Genomic DNA, 15,910 nt, shown 5'->3' with positions numbered 1-15,910 from the left:
AACTAGAACTAGCTTAGATCCATACTTTCACTCATCAAAGCTCCAAATACAACAATGCTTTTGTCTAGTCTAAAATGCCAATCTATAAAATAATGTGATGAATCTATAAGAATATTCACACCACAACAATACTTGTCACAACATTCCTTAAACTCCTAGCTATTTAAATAGATTCTTGATAGAAAAACTCTAACTACTTGTGGTACCATCATTAATGAATATAAAAGAGGACCCATTTAGATTAAATAACTATCCACTAATATCTAATGGTTTCATAAATTTATTTAATAACTCTTAGGTATCTTAAAATATGGGGCGTTAGGTTAGGACATTAACATTTAATTCCTCACTTGTACATGAGTACCTTATCTGACATATTTTGGGGGATTAATATTGAGGATTGTTGTCTATGATGACATTTTTGTTGCACATATTTCTACTAATAATTGGACTTGCTGAAGTATTAGATTTAGGAAAATCATGCATATATTTTTAGAGTGACTAAGGGATATGACCTCACATAACCTTGCCTTGTAATTTCATGGAGCTTGTGAATTTGAAACATTCCTTGCTAGGGAAATTTTAGGGGATAAATTTTACCCATGGGATAATTTTTTCTTTTTTTTCCTAGAAATATGATTTATCAATCTCCTCACTCCCAAAATAACCAAAATTTTCTGGAAGATATATAAATCCTTAGAAATTTTAATATTTTTGCAAAATATCGACCAATTCTTTATGGTTGAAATTTTAAGCATTACTAAGATTTGCCAAGGTTTTTATACTCCAAGACAAGTATGTATCCTTAAAATTTCCCTTCATTGGTTAGGTTGCAAACCCTTATCTCATTAGCACCTACATAAATTGCTTCCCTTTTTTGCCATTATATGTGATCTTCAATGCTATCATGTACATCCAACCCGCTCAAAATTATTAGGGTTGTTGTTCAATGATTCCTTGGTGATTTTTTTATGTTTTATATATCCACACACACACACACACACACACACACACACACACATAAATCAAACCTTGTATATAACACCACTCCTAGTTCAAATTAGCATTTTCAATGCCCAACTAGGTAACTATTCATGCACTCTAGAAAGATGGATTGGTTTCCATAGGTCACTCATGTTTCATGTTGCTTTCTTAATTATACGTGAATATCTAATTAGGTTTTCACATTGAAACTCATTTTTTGAATAATTATCATATTCTCCTTTTGGATAAACAAGTGTTAGAGGGAGGGGATGGGTGGAGATGTATTTACATATTTATTGTGAGTTTTATTTAGGCAAGTGGTATTTTTACTATGGTTATTGTGCATATTCATATTTTAAATAACCATTTGTAGATCACATTCATATTTTGACTTGTCTAACTAGATAAGTCATATTACATATTTAAATATATTAAGGTGAAAACACACCTTATGTGGCATATACACATTCATTTTCTATCTACCTATATATAATGTGGTTACCAATTTTCTATAAAATAATATAATTGTAACCATTTTGTTACAAATTATTATAAGAGATCAGAAAATAGTTAAGCATTATAGTTGTAACAGTATACCATATGTAGGATTAGAATAATGTTTTTTTTTTTTTATAATATTAATAGATAATATTTGTATTCAACAATAGGATTACTCTGAAATTAAGTAGTTAGGAAAAATTATAAAATTTAGGCCAAGTCCATAAGTCTAGATTGGGAAAATGACACAAATTCCACCCTAAGAGGCTTGTAGTCCTTATGTTATCCTGGAAAGTATATTTTCATACATATTGCTAGAGAAAAATAACTATTCAAAAAAAAATTAACAAGGAAAGAAAACACTTTATGTTTGGATGCTTCTAGAATTTTGGTAATTGATGTTTCTTACAAAATCTACTTCTAGGGCCCTATATTCTACTCATTAACATCCAAAACATCAAAATAATACCTTGTTCAAGTTTCAATTTGGGATTTTTCTTGAGTTCCTCGGACGTTGAAAGGAGAATATATGCTAAGAGATAAGAATTTGAATGTAGGGAGGATCAACTGGATTTTCTAGAATAGCAAGGTAAGACATGGTGTCCTCCAATAGTAGTTTTATCTAGTTGATTTAGACAAAGGCCTCCAAATTTTTTCTACTTTCGACTTCCAAATGCCCATCAACCTCCCTCCGCTAATATTTTAAATCAATCACATGTCTAGCTATATTCACAACAAAATTGTCTCAAACTACATTATTTTATTATGTTTTTTATCAAAATCTGGCCACCATCTTTCCCACTAAACCTAGAAATGATAATACTACAATAAACATCCCTAACATTCTTCATACACCACCTTAAACCCTTTCTTGATTTCATCGAACTCACAAAGGATACAAAATCTTTGCTACAACAATTACACACCATCCAATAATATGTTTATAGACAAACCAAGCTAAGATTAGGTCTAATGGAAAGATAATGATGCTAACTTAGAGTTGAGGGAGAGGAGCTCCCTCTATTGCTAAGAGCTTCCAAATGCTGAATTCTTTACCAAATTGGATAAGAGACAATGATACATGATAAACTCAAGTGGAACTAGAATTAATAGATGTCCCAATAGTATAACCCTCACAACTACCAATTGGAACAACATACAATTCATAATGCTTTACACAAACTAGAGTATAAGGGAAGTAATTCAATGCTATTAGTTCCTTAATACTTATCAATTCAATATTGTGATATCCACAAAGGGCATGCCTAAGGAAAAAATCATTATTTCTATGATTACACTATTGAAAGAGTTGGAAGGAGGCCCCCCCATTCATTTGATATAAGCCCAAACTTAATGTTGCACCCAAACTTACTTGTTGGTTTACAATTTTGTTTTGAGGCCATAGGACACAAAAGAATTAAATCTTGTCAAATATTAACACTTCTTAAGAGTTATTTTGTCATCTTGTGAGCTAGGGATGTTTTTTTAGGGAGATAGTTACCTTATATTACTCAAATACTTATCATTGAATCATCCACAATGGATGACTCCCTTCCCATTTCTGCTTTGAGAAGTAAGAGATATTTGAATATATAAGTAATTGATATCATTTTAAGTAAAAAATGTATGTCCCTATTACCTGCTAGTTAGGATTTCCTTTAGAGTTGGCATTAAAAAATGATATTGAGTGAGTTTGCTTCTCTTACAATTGTTGGAAATATTTCTCTCCTTTAGATCCACCAACTCTCATGGAAAGAGGGTCTTCTTAGCTTTATTATCTTAAAAAGGTTTGGTCTTGAAGTAAATTGTGAAACCATATATTCTATTTAGTAATGAGACTAGAGATATTTTTTGGTACTATTCCATTTGTTTTGATCACTTGATATAGAAAAGATTAGGAATGACTTACTGCTCTCTAAGAGTTGGAGGGTTCCTTCTTGAAGATGAGTTTATTTCAACTAAGCCCAATTTTTCATGCTAAAAATTTTGAAAATACCATCCAATACCACTTAAGCAATACCTTTTTCCTATAAGGAACCTAGATAAGGATGGCTCCAATATCCCAACTTTTTCTCGAGCCCTAAGAGGATTGGTTTTCTTTACCCAACTCCTCTATTACTATCTTCCTTACCTACTTTATAAATGGACACTCAAGAATCAATGTTTTGATATTTCTTCATTATTTTTACACATTAAGGCATACAAAGATCCTTAGAAGCCATTCTTCCAAAAATTGTCATAAATTAATGTTTTTCCCATAGAATAATACTTATTGTTATTAGAATATTGTATTATCTTACTAGAACTCGACATAAATTCATATATAATCCAAAATAAAAATTAAGTTGCACACTTGTTAAGGTGAATAAGAAAACAAAAGTAGATTTTACATATTTAAAACTTCATTGAGAATGTTGTAAATTTATTGTAATTCCAGATAAGGATTTGTTAACTTTCTTAGTGACCGTTGAGCAAATTTGAAATCATGTAAATGAAAATGGGGCTTAATCCGAAAGAGTAACTATTAAAACCTTATATCCATATAATTTTAATGATGATCCAATAAATATCAACTAGAAGAAACTTCAAACAATAAAATTATTTGAAAATATTCTAAATGAAGCATTGGTATAACCGAAGAAGTATTGGTGTTAGGGAAAATTAAGGATAGATAATTATTTCAAAGTTTTATAATCTCGAAAAATCTTTTTGAATTTTAAAATGATAACTATAAAATATTTCGTAAAAAAGATTCAAAATTAAGCTTTCTTATAGTTTATTTTGTAAAATTTGGATTAACAATTTTTTGGGAAAATAGAAATATACAAGGTTGAAAGTGAGACACCATAAAGTCAAGATGAACTTGAACTAACACATGTTTCCATAATGTAATCCACACCAACTACCAATTGGAACACCATGCAATTGATAATGCTTTGCAAAAACTAGAGTAGGAGGGAAGTAATTCAATGCTACCAGTTCAATAATATTTGTTAATTCAATACTGTGATATCCTTAAAGGGGATGCCCAAGGGAACCTTGATTATTTCTATGGTTACACTATGGAGGGAGATGGAAAAAGTTCCCCTCATTATTTGACATAAGCCGAAACTTAATATTGCACCCCAAACTTACTTTCTAGTTTGCAATTGAGTTTTCATGCAGTAGGACATAATATAACTCAATGTTGTTGAAGCTCAACATATCTAAGAGTTTTTTTGTCATCACATGAGCTATGGATGTTTGTTTAGAGATATACATGGCTTCATTGCTAAAAGACTTATCATTGAATCTTCGATAATGGATGCCTCCCTTACTCCTTGTACTTTAAGAAGTAAGAGACCTTTGAATAGAGCTAGAGCCTCCACCTCATTGTTCATGGAAGTTCTCATTTGACAAACATATATAACTACTTGATATTCTATGAAGTAAAAAGTGACTCCTCCTCATAACTACCACCTAGGATTTCCTTTATAAGTGGCATTAAAAAATATTATTGAGTGTTTTTGCTTCTCTTTATATTGTCGGAGAGATGTCTTTCTCGTTTAGAGTTTCGAGCTCTTATGGGAGGAGGGCCTTCTCACCTTTATTATATTAAAGAGGTTTTGATCTTGAAATAAACTATGAAATCAATATTTTTTTCAACAATGAGACTAAAGACATTTTTTTGGTCCTACTCCATTTGTTTGGATCACCTCATATATCAAAAATTAGGCATTCCTTATTAACTAAGAGTTAGAGAGTTCCTTCTTGAAGATGGGATTGTTTAAAAAGACCATCATATACCACTTAAGCAATATTTTTTCTTTAAAAAACATGGGTAAGGATGACTCCAATATCTCAACATTTACCTTTAATCCTTTATGGGTAAGAAATATCAAATAATAAGATTGTTTTATTAATATAATTGAAGAAGTAAGGATGTTGGGAAAATTTGAGGCATTAATATTTATTTAAAATATATTAATTTTAGCGAATTTTATTAAGATAATAATAAAATGTTTTTTTATATTTATTTAAAATTTTTAATTTTTTTAAATATATTTAAAAAAATGATAACTTTTAAAATAAAGTAATTTTATTTTATATAATTTAAATTAATAATTTTTTGAAAATATAAAAATTAACAAATTTTTGAAAATACGAAAGATTAATTTTACGAATACAATTGAAAGCATATTATTTTCCATAATAGAATCACCGAACAAAAAATAATATTTAAAAATCCTATCCAACGTTCCATAATTAATCTTCATAATAAAATCACCCAGTAAAAGGTATGTTATCAAATTCTATCCATCGTTTTATTTTGTTTGAATACATTAATACTGGATGATTTACTTTTGGAAATATAATTTGATTACACACTGAAACATTGGAATCTTAGAAAAAAAAAATTATGTCACACCGTAGAATGGAAGCAATGAAGAGTACCGTAGACAGAAATTTCGAAACGAGGGCATGCGATTAAGTATTTATATTTGTAAGAAGCATATTCAATCTATCCCAAAAAAATTAGCGGGGGAAGTTTAACCTGTTTGCACTGTTGAGCTATGGGGTCCTGGTCAAGAAAGGCAGTGGGGACGCTGAAGGACGCCGCTACGTGGGACTTGCCAATACGAGAACAACTAGTAATACCAGACTTACAGATATAGACGTTGCAAATGTTAAAGTTACTCGCCACAATGATAAGCCCCTGAAGGAGAAACACCTCCTCGTTTTGATTGCTGCAACGCAAGAGCAAGGGCTGAGACGTTATATAAAACAAGTTGTTGAAGAGCGGTTAAGCCCAACAAAAAATTGGATGGTCGTTGTCAAGACGTTGACACTCATTCATCGACTGATAAGGGATGCTCGTCGCTGCATTTTCGTCCGACAAGATCAAGAAAAGCAAAGCTCCTCTGATACAACTCCACTCGTGGAGGTTGTCCCAAAGTTTTATGGATTGTTGCACCCCACTGGCCCTCTAATTCTCTATTTGGGTTCGCAAATACGCCTCTTATTTGGCTCAGAGACTATAGCGCAAAAGAAATAGTAACTATGTGACCCTTGCTGAAAATCGGAACGTCAAAATTGCTCAGCTTTTGGAAGACTTGCGATCCCTGCATTTACTTCTCGGCTGTCTCTTAGACTGCACCCTTCCTCTGGAAGGCCCCGTCGCGGCGAACCCTCTCATTCACTACGCCCTCGATTTACTAGTGAAAGATTGTCCACAGATTTATGGAGCCATTAACTATTGTATACGCAAGCTGCTGGATTATTCCTTCTCTGACGTTTCGAGTGATCAAGCTTTATGCTTCGTTTATATTTATGAACAAATTTTGCAACAATATGATAAACTCTCAGTTTTTTATAATGCATGCACCAGAGTGGGTTTAACAGATGGCCATGGTGATTACCTCTCACACAAGAGATTCCTCAGTGAAATGGAGGATTGCAATAAAAAATACAGATATCACTGTACTCGCCTAGAGGAAGAAGATGTTACTAACGTAGAAACAGCTCCGAAGGAGGCTCCACAGGTTGCAGTGGAGGAAGACAAGCCATTGATAACCTTGTGGGATTCTGATGATGATGGAGTCATATTTGGTTCTAAGAACACTGATCAGGAGGCTAATTATGAAATCAATCATGCAGAGAAAGAATGGGAGAGAACATTGGATATGAGCATAATGGACTCATCCAGCACTGCAATATTAATGCAGTGAAAGAATGGGAGAGAGCATTGGATATGAGCATAGTTGATTCATCCAGCACTACAGATTATGATGCAGAGAAAGAATAGGAGAGATCATTGGATATGAGCATAATGGATTCATCCAGCACTATTAATTATCAGTCTGGTGATGGAATGGAACGGGGAAAGAGCTTCCCTTGAGAATGGGCACACCATCTATTAAACACCTTAGAATAAAATAGTTTCGTAATTTCTTCCTCTTTCGATTTTGAATCTCAACTTAGGGCGATGAAATCAACAAATGCAAACAACGGGAATTGCATCTCTCCACTCTCAATTTCGCTTCTTTGGTCACACTCAATGGATTAATTATTACCATATAGTGTATTCTATCAATTCTATTTTATAATATATTTGATGATATGAAAATAATAATAATTTAATTTAAAGTTTTATTAATTATTAAATTTTTATTTATTTATTTTAGAAAAATGATTAAATTTCTTTAACATTTTTTTTTATATTGATTTTTACTTTTCAAAATATACAGGATATTTTAATTTAATTTTAAAATACCTAAATTATAAAATATTAAATTGAATTTTAATATATAAATTTTAAAAAACATTTATAATTTTTTGATTTAATACTAGGATTTATATTAAGGTCTACAATATACCATGATTTATATTAATCACATGTATTAATATGGTTGTGTTTATATATATGTAGATATATCTATCTTGTTTGAAAATTTTCTTTTATGAAATTATGCAATAAATTAAGAGAAATAGATATGCATATCTATTTTGTCATAATTTTCTAACTTATATTAACCACATTTATTAATATGGTTGTGTTATATATATATTTCGAGAATTTTCTTTTATGAAATTATGCAATAGATTAAGAGAAATAGATATGTATATCTATTTTTTCAGTATTTTGTAACAAATATTTGTATTGGTGGAATAAGAGATGGAAAGAAGGTTTATATATTGTTAGACATCTCCATTTATGGGTTATGTGCTTTGAAACTATTAGTTTAATAATAATTTTTTGATAAATTATTTTTCTATTAAGCACATATTTATCTAAGTCACCTGACACGAGGATTCAGGACACGTAGGATTCGGGATTCGTGGTGTCGGATTCGGGACACGCTGACCCCCCGGAACAGGACACGTTATATATTATTTTATTAAAATATATATATATATATATATATATATATATATATATATATATATATATATATATATATATTTAAATATATATATATATATATATATATATATATATATATATATATATATATATATATTAAAAATTAGATATTATCATATTTCTTACACAAATTTTAATTAATGATACAAATTTATTGATTTCAAACATAGATCTTCATCTATAGCTATTAGCATGCATAGTACATACAAAATTCAAATAAATGTCAGTGGTACTAGTCACATAAATGATAAATCTATTAAAAATTTAAATCATCATTCATAATTCATAACTGAAAGACAACTTACAACTACAAGATAGTAAGATAAACACATTGACAACTGTAGTTTTCTCATTAAATCATGAAATCAAAATGTGTTACATAGGTAGTGTTGGTGCAATGCCAATGGCAAATAGAAATAGAAAATATAAAACAACTACAGGTATACAAGCCTCAAGGCATCAATCAGCATCAGAATCAGCATCACTGTCCCCATCATCATGGTCCCCACTGCTCTCCTCTACATCCTCCTCCTCCCCTGTATCCATAGTCGCCTTTGCATCTGCTGGTATGGAGGCTGACCCCTCTAAGTCATCAAATCTAACAGGCTCTAGCACTGGATCATTGAGATCCATGTTGGCCAATGCCAACTCAACAATGGTGTCCATACCCATATCATCAGGAACAGTGTTACTTGGGAGTGGGAGTGAAAGCGGGGAGCGGGAGCGACATATTCAGAAGCTCTTGGTTTGGTGCTCTTGATTAAATACAAGTTCCATACCCTAATACATGAAAAAATTCGATGGAAACATTGCAATCCCCCAATCCTAAAATCCTGAAAAACTGATAAGTCTGCTGGATTTTGAATGAAATCTAAAATTCTACTTTCTCCATATGAAATCCAATGAGGCCGGAACCACTCTCAAACATCCTGAGTCATTTCATGGTAATGTTAAAAATTTAAGTAAAAGGATGAAAATGAAGATTAAGGAGAATGTCACTTTTACTTTAAGAATTTAACATTACCATGAATAGCATATCAATACTAGGGCCTAGACTTGATTATGAAGCTGCCAAAATGCTCTACTCCTTGCTGCAACAGCACAAATCACTTACCAAATGAAAATATTAATGAGCAAACATGCATTTTTCATACCCGCGCTGAGCTTAGCAAGTCCTGGAAACCGGACACGTGTCCTGAAATTGCGACACGCCCCTGAAAATCGCGACACGCCCTCGGACACGACGTGTCCGAAACAGACACGACGTGTCCTGTGATTTGGACACGAATCCAGACCGAATCGTGTCGGATTTGCCGGATTCAGGATTCACAGGGGGTTTAGGACGAATCCGGTTTCCTAGATATTTATTTAAATATTGTAACTATACTTATAGTTTGTTATTGTGAAAAAAGTGTAATTATGCTTATAGTTTCTTATTGTGATTTAGGGTTTTTGCATATGACACATAACCCCCAAAATAATTTTGAAGGCTACAAACCATGTTTTGTGGCATTAAACCACATATTTTTTTCTATGCCATTACATATGACTATATAGTTCTCACATCTCTAATTTCAATTGATATACATTATGTTGACTCAATAATGGACCCAAAGAAGGCTAATGTAGTTTTATGCATTCTCTCTAACTTGGGTTGGTATACCTTGTTTTAACTTAATAATGGACACAAAGAGGGCCTATATAGTATTACATAGCTTAGTAAATGCTTACGAGCCTTGACATAACTATTTTAGTGATAATTCTATGTGTTTCCCCTATAAAATTTATTTGGTGTAATTATGCCCAAAGTTCACTCACGAAACATAGATCATTTTTATAGGGATTCTATGGTAGTTTGGAGCTCTTCACATGATCAATAATCCCAAAAAATAAATTTGAACACTTAGGAACTTGTTCTATGGCATCAAACCATGGATTGTTCCCTCATAACAAATCCTTGAATGAAAAAACTAAACATGTTAATATGTTTGCACCCTTAGAATAATGACTCCCTATGTACGATTTGTGTAGTCTATTTGAATGGGGCATATGGCCCATGGAACCCATAGGAAAATGTTGTAGTTTAGACCTTAAATTTTGGACCTATCAAATAGCCTCATCCTTGAGAAATAATTACTGCATTGTAAGTCTTGAAATGGACAATATTTTTCCTACATACCAAAGACTTTTTATGTATGGATCTTTTGATGACTTATGGGTTTACACAAGTGCCATGAGGAGCCTAATGTTTTGAATTTTTCCTTGAACCATGGCATGCACAATGATGACCATCCCTAATGCACCATTACTTCAAATTTTGAAGTAATGATTCAACTATTTTTTTTAAATGATTCATTCAAATCTATATTGAATACAATTATTTTACTTTAAAATTATATAATTTCTTTTAAAAAAGATATACAACCATCAACTATTTTAGTATTATTACAAAAAACATTGGCAACCATTTATTTTGTCATTTTAAAAGCTACTAAAACTCATTAAAATTTCTACACTTATAATATAAATATACATCCTTAAATATTTCCCAAAGGAGGCATGATCCATGTCAATAAATGTTATGGCCCAAGACCTTAGTGTTTTTATATGCCCTGAAAAACATTGTTTCGCCCAGACCATGGTTCATGATATCATCTTGGATCATCTGATCCTCCCTTTTACAACTTGTAGATGAAACCCACAATATAACCTTTTGTGGGGTATTCCATGGCCTACAAAACTATGCAAATTGGTTTATATTTTATAAGATAAGTCAATTTTATTATCACTTAACTTGTAATGAAAATTCCAAGATACAAGAATAATCATTATATCCTAATGCACTAACATTATAGATCTCAAAAACATGTTTCAAACAGAGAGAGAGAGATATAGAGACAGATATATAGAGAGAGAGAATATCTTATTTACATAAAATAAATTGCAAAGGGAAGGAGAATAATTGAAAATCATAGTAGTTCATTGAATGGGTGTTCAAAATCAAAACCCATTCAAAAAGAAAAGTCTAGAAACCTAACCAGTGAAATGGAAGCTTTCAACATCCTCACGATAAATGAAGTGTAGGCATGTGATAAAATCAGTGTCGATACATCTGAACTATGGATATACCAAGTGCCGAGAAGGATCAAATTTCTTGATATGTAAACTTATTGAGAGTGTAAAAATTCAAAAATGATTTGTAGCACAAGAGATTTAATCTGTCTCGGGACTTGATAAATCATGGTTGTGGTTAGATCAATTTATACTGGTTATATATATACTATGTGTAATTTTAGATTATTTAAATTGAATTTTTGAATGTATAAATGAGTGCAATTCCTTGAAAATCCCCTTGGGCACTTGGATTGTGTAGACTAGACAACTTAAATTTGCAATTTCAACAAATCTTTGCTAGATTCTACACTTGGCCAAAAAATATATCTGACAAAGGACCAAAATGTAAAATAGTGAGACTACATGAGATATTTTAAAATGTTTTAACCATAAAAAAATAATTTTTTTAATTGTTTTATATAATCTATACATATATACATAATTGACATAGAAATATATATATATGTGTGTGTGTGTGTGTGTGTGTGTGTGTGTGTGTAAATTAATGCTTTGTATTACCAAAAATTAGGATTATATAGATTTTCTAGATTGCACTCTGAGAATTTTAATCCTTCTCAAACCATGACTGCTAGCACTAGCAGGTATTTTTTCTCAATACAACATTGGATACAAATTTTACATAGCACAAAATTAATTCATAATTGACACATAAACTACTACATAATAAATACATCATAAATTCAAAATCCCTCTTGACTGGGTGAAGCCAAAACACAAAGGACATAGAATTGCAAAACCAACTGACAGGAACATAATCATTATCTAAAGATGAAATTTTCGTTGACACCCTTGTGCTCAAACTTGATGGATTTGGTAGATCCTTGCTATCAGATTCACATGCAATATGCTCCTCCACATGATCAAGATAACAGTCAATCCTGTCTAGACATAAGCATTGAATTTTGAGCATCCTTTAAATGTCTTCTAGGGTGGCAAAGATGTTAGACTGCTCCATTTTCTTGTCTTTCAATACAAGCCCAAACAAAGTATTCATTTGCTAGTGCAAAGCCATAAAATTCAGATATTGCTTCTTCCTTCCCTTGTGTGCCTAGGGTCAAGAACTTGAGCTGAAATATCCTCCAATATTTTAGAATTGAAATGGGATTGTCTCTCCACCCCTACATGATTCTCCAATTTACGTATCTACTTCCTTGTTTTAGGTGGAATAACATTGGAGTAAGTGGTAATTGAGTCATGAGAAAAGAGTCTCACTCCTCTCCCCCTGTAGGCCATTTTCCCCTCCCACCCACCCACAATACATTCACTATCTTGAAGGCATGACTGAGATTGAGAGGGAACACTTGGAGAAAATACTATACTTTCCTCTACTTGCATAAAATTAAAACCTAAAACTAAACAAATCCACCACAAAACCAGAGCTCCAACTCTCTATATCATCCCCAAATCTCAAGACACAAACCTTAGACTCTATTGAAGCACCTATGCGTTGAAAAAAGGTCACACTAGCCTCTACAGAGAACCCATTCCTTGACACCATTAAATAAATGTAGACACACACCCAAAACATTGAACCCCTTGTTGAAAAGTGTGCAACAAGAAATGCTTGTTGAGAATGCAACAAGATGATGGAGCTTAGTGGAAAGGAGTCGCCTTCACTAAGTGGGCCCACAAGCAAATTATGGTGCAAAGTCTATTTTTGGATCATAGCAGGAGTGATCACAGCAAGAAATATCACAGCAGGAGTGATCAGATTCTATTTTTAGGCTGCTAGTCAAAAATAGAAAAGTCAAATATTATTGTGTCATAATAATATTTAGACTATAAACTTTATCTTATCCTCTTGGAGCACTTCAGTTTGAGCTACAGATGTGGCACATGCAGCTATCAGAAGGAAATACACTTTCTTTATGACTTAGTTGAGCTATTGCATGCAGGACATCAGTTAGAACTCATGTGGTTGAGTTCTATGGAGTTGGATGAGAAGTTAATGGAGTTGTGTTCAGTTTGACTTAGTTGAACTAGTTGTATTTATTCTAACTGATCAATAGACTAAGTGATGAGTTGTGTGAGTTAGTTATTAATTAATTCATTAATTATTAACTCATAATGCAACTGAAGAATACATTAGTACACTCAGTGCATGTATAGTTCAGTGGAGACAGGTGTTAGAGGTTGAGATTGCTATCAGTTGTGACTATAGTTGTGCATGAGATTTTGCACAATCAAAGGATTGAGTATGCCCATGAGAATTGCATATGCCCAGTGATATAGCTTGTGCTCACATGATTTCCAGTGTGAGTGATTCTCCAAGGTAAATAGAACTTGGAACGAGTTTGGATTCATTCACTCTCTTGCAGGATTGTGCAATGGAGGCATGCAAAGCAACGAGGGAGATTTGGAGATCAAATTTGAGCTAGTTTTGTGTGTAACAGGTGGATATAGTGTTGGATACTTGTGAGGAGTATTGTACTATGTATTGTTACATTATCTCAATCATTATAATATACAGATAGTGTGGGGTTTTCAGCTGTAAGCTTTCCATGGGTTACATACTGTGTTAATGTGTGCATGCGATTGATGTTTCATTGTTTTTAATGCTGCTAAATTGATGATCAACGTAGAGGAGATTATGTATTGTGCATGTATTCCACAATAGTGTATAATCGGGATAATCTCTATGAATAAGTGTTTATTATTCAAAATTTCTACATGGTATCAGATCTGGTTGATTTGTATAAAAAGTTCTACAGGATATCAAAGCGAGGATTGATCAACAGATCTATTATTCAGAAAGTGTTTACATTTTATTTCTTCAAGCAGAGTCTGTAATCGGGCCAGGTAGCTTCTGGATTCATCCTTCTTTTGGAAGGTGAGATATCTGGTGAATGCCCATACAATCAATCTCTGTATGAGAAATACTTTGTTCTCACGAATTTTAGATCAGAAGCGGTTGAGTTTTTTGAGCTGGTGGAATTTGAATTTTCAGCAATGTTTTCTTGGTGTCAAAGTTGAAATGTCTTTCAACGGATTGCGATTGGAGTATGCCCTTGAGGGCAGCTCAAGCTATATTGCATGGAAGGAAAAGATGGAGGCGGTGTTAGATGATAATGGGTTGAAGGAGTTCATAGATGCAGATGTCCCAAAACCTACTGATGTTGCTCAAGTCGGGGATTGGCAAAAGAAGACAACAAAGTGTCGAAGGATTCTGTTGGAGGGCGTGACGGATCACATTGTGTCCAACCTCCATGGAAAGGCTTCTCTATATTTGATGTGGAAAACGTTGACAGAATTATTCCAAAGCAAGAGCGACCAGAGGAAGTTGGCGCTCAAGAATAAACTCAGAAACATTAGGTGTGAGAATGGAGACAGTATGCCCCAGTATCTCACGAAGTTCACCCAATGCCGAGATGAGCTGGGAAGTGTGGGTGTAACTGTTGAGGATGAGGATATGGTGAGTCTAGCACTCCTTGGCCTTCCTAAGAGTTGGCATAGCTACCAGGACTCGGTGAATGGAAGGGAGAAATTTCTAGGATGGGAGAGACTTTGGTCGGATCTTGTGCAAGAGGAGATTAGACGGCGCACCAGAGATAGTTCTTCATCTATGCATGATGAGGAGAATTGTGCCTTAGTGAGTAAGGCGAAGAAGGGAAAGGGGAAGGTTTCTCTTTCCAAATCTAGTTCTTACAATGATGGGAAGAAGGTTGGCAAGTCGAAGGTGAGATGCTTTCGTTGTCATGAGTTGGGCCATTATGCTACTAATTGCCCAAAGAAGAAATCCAAGAAGGGATCCGGGGAAGGATCTGAAGCTGAGGCACTTGCTTCATAGTCTGAGTTGGATTTCACACTCTTCGCATGCATGATTTCATCCATGGTGGGAAGTGATTGGCTTCTTGATAATGGAGCTTCTTTCCACATGGCCGGTGACATAAGTTTGTCCAGTACTTTGGAGGAGAAAGATCTCCAGATACTCACAGCGATGGGTAATGATGAGAAGTATAGTGTCTCAGGTGTAGGCACGGTTATTTTTCAGAGGGAGCATGGAGCTCGCCTTACCTTGACCGATGTCATGTACCAGGATTGAAGAGAAACTTGGTGTCGATCATGATGCTGGAAGACAGAGGATATGATGTAGTCTTCAGTAAGGGAAAGGTTTTCCTTAGACACATCATCACTAGACAGGTGAAGCAGATTGGTTCACGGGTCAAGAACCATTATGCTCTTGAGGTTCAAGATGCATGCAGAGCCTTGAGCAGTGAGGCAATTGATGGAGACTTTGTGGTTGAGAGGGAGCATATATTACCTCTTAACATGTAGAGCCAGAAGAAGTCTCAAACGATTGTGGAGGAGCCACAATTGGTGCAGCAGCTTCAGGAGGTTGTGGAGCAGCCACAACAAGGGAAGCTGAGAGGAGATCGAGTAGAGACATCT

The 15,910-nt window shown here is 33.5% G+C and overlaps 1 protein-coding gene across 1 annotated transcript; it reads left to right on the top strand.

The window, feature by feature from the left end:
- The first annotated feature begins 5,896 nt into the window (after positions 1-5,896).
- On the top strand, positions 5,897-7,190 carry LOC149261856 (putative clathrin assembly protein At2g01600). Its single transcript, XM_089371509.1, has 3 exons — positions 5,897-5,941; positions 6,053-6,406; positions 6,564-7,190. Exons 1-3 carry the CDS (start codon positions 5,897-5,899, stop codon positions 7,188-7,190), a joined length of 1,026 nt encoding a protein of 341 aa, XP_089227635.1.
- The last annotated feature ends 8,720 nt before the right edge of the window (positions 7,191-15,910 follow it).

This window comes from Pinus tabuliformis, chromosome 6 (genome assembly GCF_031772625.1).
Source record: "Pinus tabuliformis cultivar Carrire ecotype Pingquan chromosome 6, CPIR1, whole genome shotgun sequence".
Classification (NCBI taxonomy): domain Eukaryota; kingdom Viridiplantae; phylum Streptophyta; class Pinopsida; order Pinales; family Pinaceae; genus Pinus; species Pinus tabuliformis.
This window is presented reverse-complemented; position numbering and strand designations above follow the sequence as displayed.

Coding starts and splice junctions, on each gene's coding strand:
- LOC149261856 (XM_089371509.1), top strand. CDS start 5,897: ATGGAAGCAATGAAGAGTACCGTAGACAGAAATTTCGAAACGAGG. Junction 5,942..6,052: donor ACAGAAATTTCGAAACGAGG/GCATGCGATTAA, acceptor GTCCTGGTCAAG/AAAGGCAGTGGGGACGCTGA. Junction 6,407..6,563: donor ATACAACTCCACTCGTGGAG/GTTGTCCCAAAG, acceptor AAAATTGCTCAG/CTTTTGGAAGACTTGCGATC.